At 31.5% G+C, this 6,580-nt stretch overlaps 1 protein-coding gene across 1 annotated transcript in view; it reads left to right on the top strand.

The window, feature by feature from the left end:
• LOC108690086 (arf-GAP with coiled-coil, ANK repeat and PH domain-containing protein 2) overlaps positions 1 to 3,715 on the top strand; it is a 4,820-nt gene extending 1,105 nt beyond the window's left edge. Inside the window, exons 4-12 of the mRNA XM_018197196.1 lie at positions 242 to 415; positions 503 to 1,147; positions 1,255 to 1,428; positions 1,513 to 1,619; positions 1,693 to 1,876; positions 1,971 to 2,892; positions 3,052 to 3,151; positions 3,250 to 3,370; positions 3,469 to 3,715. Of these exons, the coding sequence (XP_018052685.1) occupies positions 242 to 415; positions 503 to 1,147; positions 1,255 to 1,428; positions 1,513 to 1,619; positions 1,693 to 1,876; positions 1,971 to 2,892; positions 3,052 to 3,151; positions 3,250 to 3,370; positions 3,469 to 3,637 (2,596 nt within the window). The 3' untranslated portion in view covers positions 3,638 to 3,715. The remainder of the gene's footprint in view (positions 1 to 241; positions 416 to 502; positions 1,148 to 1,254; positions 1,429 to 1,512; positions 1,620 to 1,692; positions 1,877 to 1,970; positions 2,893 to 3,051; positions 3,152 to 3,249; positions 3,371 to 3,468) is intronic.
• The last annotated feature ends 2,865 nt before the right edge of the window (positions 3,716 to 6,580 follow it).

Consider the following 6,580-nt stretch of genomic DNA (forward strand, 5'->3'; position numbering starts at 1 on the left):
TGCCAATGAATTATATATTAAATAACAAATAAAAAAAATTTTCATCATTTTCTACATTGTATATATACCCATATCTTTTTGATACACACGCACACATGCACATGCATGTACACACGCACACGCACGCATATACTTAACACACACACACACACACACACACACACACGCGCGCGCGCGCGCGTGTGTGTGTGTGTGTGTAATGATACATCTTTAATGTTAATAATTATTATTTTTCTTAAAGCCAATTTGCCAATAGTCTATGGGAATTATCTTTATACTTCAGCGATGATCCAGAAATAATGGCATTTTTAAATAAGCTTATACATGCTTTACAAGAAATGAATAAGTATCATACTATTTTATTAGATCAAGCTTCTAGGACTGTGATGAAGGATCTTAATAATTTTATTAAAAGGTAAATTTTACACACACACCGATTTTCAAACAAAATTGACAAAAGTTCTATGAAATTCTACAAAATTTTACGTCAATCTTTCCTTAGCGATATCAAAAGAGCAAAAGAGACTCGGCATTACTTTGAAAGAATTTCCAGTGATCTTGATATTGCACTGAATAGGAATTCTCAAGTACCGAAATCTCGGCCTATGGAATATGAAGAAACATCAAACATCCTGTCGGCTACTCGATCATGTTTTCGACACACTGCTTTAGATTATATTCACGCTTTGACAATGCTGCAGGCGCACAAGCGACACGAGATATTAGGCACATTATTAAGTTATATGCATGCGTGTATTACTTATTATCATCAAGGTAGCGATCTTGCTCAAGATTTAGATCCTTTTCTCAAAGATCTCGATGAAAATTTAATTCAGATGAGAGGTGATTCGAATAAACTCGAAAAAGAAATGGAAAATCGTCATATTTATGTTAACAATCGAGATTTGATTCCTTCTCTGGTACCTGGCAATTCCAAGATGGAAGGCTATTTATTTAAAAGGACTAGCAATGCTTTTAAAACTTGGAACAGAAGGTGGTTCTGTTTGAAGGATCATCAACTAGTATATCGAAAAAGAATAGGTGACGAAGGTTATACAATTATGGAAGAAGATTTGCGATTATGTACTGTAAAACCTGTAGTTGATTGCGACAGGAGAAATTGTTTTGAAGTTTTAAGTCCGACAAAGTAAGTAGATACCAGTTTCCAATTTGTGTAGTAATTACTATAATACAACAAAAAGTAAAAGTTAAATTTTTCATAAGTGAATAAAAAATTAAATTTCCATTTTCTAGAAGTCATATGCTGCAAGCAGACAGCGAAGAATCGTATTTGGCGTGGGTAACTGCGATGCAGCAGGCCATTGGCGCTGCTATTCAAAGAGGCATGAGTGTAGTTGCCAATATTAAGCCACATGAATTACAATCACGTGATAGTCCTGCAAGACCATTGACAAGACTAAAGTCAAGGTGAGTATTGATACTTTTTATGCTGTCGATTTGTATTGAAGAGATGAGAGTATTTTATTACAAGTTATTATTTTGAAATTTCAGAGTGTGGGAACAGTTATTAAAAATCTCGGGTAACGAGGTTTGCTGTGATTGCGGCGATGTTAACCCACGATGGGCTAGCATCAATCTAGGCATTACGCTTTGCATAGGTAAGCTTTACTCAATAAAATGTACATATTACTTTTAACACGATGTGACTTGATATTTTTCACGTTTATCTAGAATGTTCTGGTGTACATAGAAGTCTTGGGGTACACTACAGTAAAGTTCGATCCTTAACATTGGATGATTGGGAACCAGAAATACTTAAAGTAATGGCAGAATTAGGCAATTCTGTGGTAAATAGCATATACGAAGCTCTACCTGTACCTTCCAATATTACTAAAGCTACACCAAAATGCAATGGGTATATAATGTCATGATAAATTGATCAGCTATCTCCTGTTTAATGGCAATAAAAGAAAATCTTACAAAAAATATTTACATTCCCTTTTCTCTAGTAACGTTCGAGAAGCTTGGATAAAATTCAAATATGTAGATCGTAAATTTGTAAAACCTCTGACTGATGTAATACCAGCTGGACATCACGCTAGTCGCGAGCAAATGCGATTTCGAAAATGGAGTGTGCGTAAATTACGTCGCAGACCACGCAGTTGCGATAAGATCGATAATAGTAATGGCAGTAAAACGTTAACATTATTACCTGTCAAAGAAACGTACCCTTCAACGAGCTCGGACGAAAGTAAACATACGTCAATCGACAGTTTGAATTCCGTTGGCAAAACAAAGAAAATTGAACGAAATTCCGTAAGCTCGGATGATAGTGCTAATGTAGATTTGAAAAACAATTCTACTCTTTATGGAAAGATCTTAAATCGTTCGCAGAACGATTTGAATGAAATTAGTAAATATGTTAAAAGTACAACTGCAACTCGTGGAGAAGTCGCAAGTGTCGAGCCGCTTGCAAAAGAGCTTGGTTCGATGGAAAGCGAACTCAATACTGAAATAGTGAATATTAATACGTTTTTAGTCGTCGAATCGGACGACAGTTTCAATAAACATACCAATGATAAAGTCAAGGACGATAATAAAAACATTTCAGGAAATAAAGATCTTGAATCAAAGAAGCACTATAACGAAAAAGTACAATCAGCTGTCTTAATGTTTGGTTGCGATATACCAAAACCTTCTATCGATAACAATTTAGAACTAAGTTCTGATCAAGATTCAACGGCTGGTGAGGATGAAGAATTTACTGATGAAGAAGATATAGAAAATCTGCATCCTGAGATGTTGCTTTACAAAGCTGCAGCAGCACATAATTTACCAGTAATGTGTGCAGCATTAGCGGCCGGTGCTGATAAATTGTGGTCGAATGTTAATGATAAAAGCCGCAGTTCTCTACATCAAGCGATAATAAGTGTATGTACGATATTTTGTATAACGTGAGCGCATGCACAATGTATAATTTTTCTTTTTTGTGAATTACATTTCATACATTTCTTATATCATTTCTGCAAGAAACATGCTTCAAAATATACAAAATGTGTAAATTAATTATATGTATTTTCTTGTATGCAGGGTTCCGTAATGTCATGTGAGTATCTCCTTTTAAATGGTGCACGAATCAATTATCAAGACGCCGAGGGAAAAACGCCATTGCATTTAGCGACAGAATTAGGTAATAATAAACATAATAATATTGTCTTTATGTTTTTCGAATAGGAAAGGAGGGAAAAGAATTATATATTAACATTTTATAAATTTTTACAATTACAGGACACACTGCCCAAGTATGCCTACTTCTTAAACATCGTGCTGATCAACATATTGAAGATGAAAGTGGAATAAAACCTTTGTCAATTGCTGTAAAAGAAGCAAATGCCGATATCGTCACTTTGTAAGTATTATAAAGATTTATATACGTATATAGACTTAGACTTTTATGTATATATATTATAAATATTGTATTTTATTACATCGATGTATTTATGGCAGATTACGGCTTGGTCTCCTAAATGAAGAAATGAAAGATTCTGAAATAGGCGTTACCGGTGATGAAACATTCAATGACGTTGTTCGTGATTTCAGTCAGTTGGCTTGTTCACATCCCGAACGATTGCAACGTCGAAATGAAATCACAAATTTATCACATATGCCTGAATAAGGTTTACAAATTTTTATATAACATTCACATAAATGTATAAATAAATCATATTTTACATATCATGTGAATTACAAAAGCGCCCGCGTTGCCTTTCAAATTGTTGCACAGTATCGATTATCTATCGCATTAATGTAAGTAAAAGCTGGAAATTTTCACAAGTTTTTAACAAAAATTATCAAGTATCAATTGTTTTCGTTTGTTTTGAAAACTAAACCATTATAATTGTAATATCGAAAACAATTCATTTATATTCTTTCATTTCTTGGTATATATCATCACTGTAAAATTGGTCACCTTTTCATAATGATTTCTTAATGAGTAATGTAATTTTTATAGCGAGAAAATGATTTATAACGAACGTATACATCACATATAGAATTTTATTTTACACACATGCACAGGGTGTCCATCCATAAATGTTCAAGCAAATGTCCTCGCAACTAGTTGAAGTTATAAGAAAGTTTAATAAGAAAAATTTGTACAACTCCGTGAGTCAGCTGCAAAGTGCATGTAAAATTTTTTTTTCTACTCTTGGCTTTTTCGAATTATGTAGGTTAATATAGTTGTTTTAAATCTGGATATCTAAATTTAAATGAATAATTTTTTTGCATATTTATATAGTAAAAAGCATTTGCAATCAAAAGCATATCGTGTATATAATAAAAAATGGCTACTATGCATCGTTTACGAGATAATCGACATTATTGTATATCTTAAGTATTGAATCTTAAGAAATTGATTTCCATATCACAATTTGAAAAACAAGATTCAAGTCAATGATCAATATTTTGAATTCGGTTATGCCAAACAGGACTGTGATCACTGATCTTCAACTAGTCAAAATACGCGACTGCTTGTTTTGTAAATAAAGTATTTATTGTCTAGCATAGAGTATGAAATTCAGAGCAGTATCTGTTAGTCAATCGGTCAGTCAATCGTTTTTTCAATAAATATATATCATATTGTAGATTACGAAAGTAACGATGTTTACAATTAGTGAAAAGTGTTCGAGATGTAGCATTTGCCAAGTATGCGTAATGAAAATAAAGTTCAGCTACTTTATCAACAAAAGTATCCAGAACAAAGGATACAAACGGTCATACATTTCAACGAGTCGAAGATCAATTACGTCGAACAGGATCACTAATAAGACAATAGTTGTACAATCAGAACAGAGAAAGAGACAAGTGTGCTTAAATTAAATTTTATTGAAAACAAACATACATCCATAAAAATAGTAGCACGTAATTTAAAAGTATCAAAAAATTACATGCACGCTGTATTAAAGAAATACAAATTCTAATCATTTTGTGATAATTTAGTACAAGTTTTACATGAGCCACCGAAATCTGTGAATTTTTTCTTTTAGGAATATATTAAAAACATCGTCTATGCAATTGTTCCTGAAAATGAAGAAGATTTACGACATAAAATCACTAGAGTTGTTGAAGGCATTACAGTAGAAATGTTGCAGTTATCAATGAGAAACATTATAAAATGTGTTGAATGTTGTATTGAACATGATAGTTGAAATTTTGCAAGCAATTTATAGATTAATAAATATTTCATAAAAAACATTATTCATTTCTTCCTCTCTTTGACATTTCAAATCACGTTCAAAATTATTTTGAAACACTTTATTACTTTGATTCTTAAGATACTTAAGATATTGATTATCTCATAAACGATGCATAGTAACAATATTTTATATACAATTTTGATCGCAAATGCTTCCTGCTATACAAATATACAAAAACATTATAGATATAGTATCTATTTAAAAAACCTATATTAATCTATATAATTCAAAAAAGCCAAGAATAGACAAAAATTTTTTATGTGTATTTTGTAATTGATTCGAAATTCTACAAATTTCTCTCATTAAACTTTCTTGTAACTTCAAGTTGTGAGACACCAGTTGCGAGATATTTGCTCGGACAATTATGGACGAACATCCTGTATATAATCCATTAGGTTGTATAGTATAATGTAAAAAAAATTATTTTTAGCGATTTGGTGCTTAATAAAATTGCGATATACGAAATATTACATTTTGTTAATATTTAGCAAGCAAAGATAAAACAAACATCATATATAGATAAATATTACTTATAAACCATTTATATATATACACACACACATATATATATATATATATATGGTGTAAAAATGTTTGGACAGATTTGCTTAATTTATATTATATTGAAAGTTACTATTGCATCATAAATTTTAGATATATATCTGGCAGAGGATATAATCCTCAGATAGATTTTTTATACATACATATCCGTATACACTTTGTGTATCAGTGTTATGATTATACACAATTAAATTCAATTTAGTTACAAATCACACATGTATATATCTTTAGAGAGTAGCATGACATCAATATAATAAATCGTTTCGTTATAAATACATATGTAGCTTGTTACGCATGCGCGCGCATGCACGCACATACACACACACACACGCGCGCGCGCGCATACGCACATGCACATACGAATGATTTATAGTATTGATAATAACAGCTTTCAGATATAGGCGAACTATGATTTCCCAAAATGTTGATCCATTTTTGTTGCATAAAACAGAAAAATGTAGCCTCTGTTGCCAAAAGTTTATTTATATAATGAAAATGCGAAGGTTGGATCTGATTAAGTTTAAATATTTTCTAAGAAATATGGTTACATTTTATATGTGTATCTAACAATAATGGACAATGCAATCGCGTGGAAGTGGAGTAAATCATGAAATTAAGTAACCAACTAAATTTCAATAAAATGTATACACATATACATACGCATACACGCATTACACGCGCGCAAACATCTCGAATTTACAGTTGAAAGCATGAATGATACAATGTTGTTTGTGCATATGCACGTGTGTACGATTTGCTATAAATATGTTTTGTATTGTATAATATTATATATATATATATAT

Source organism: Atta colombica, unplaced genomic scaffold, assembly GCF_001594045.1.
Source record: "Atta colombica isolate Treedump-2 unplaced genomic scaffold, Acol1.0 scaffold294, whole genome shotgun sequence".
Classification (NCBI taxonomy): Eukaryota; Metazoa; Arthropoda; class Insecta; order Hymenoptera; family Formicidae; genus Atta; species Atta colombica.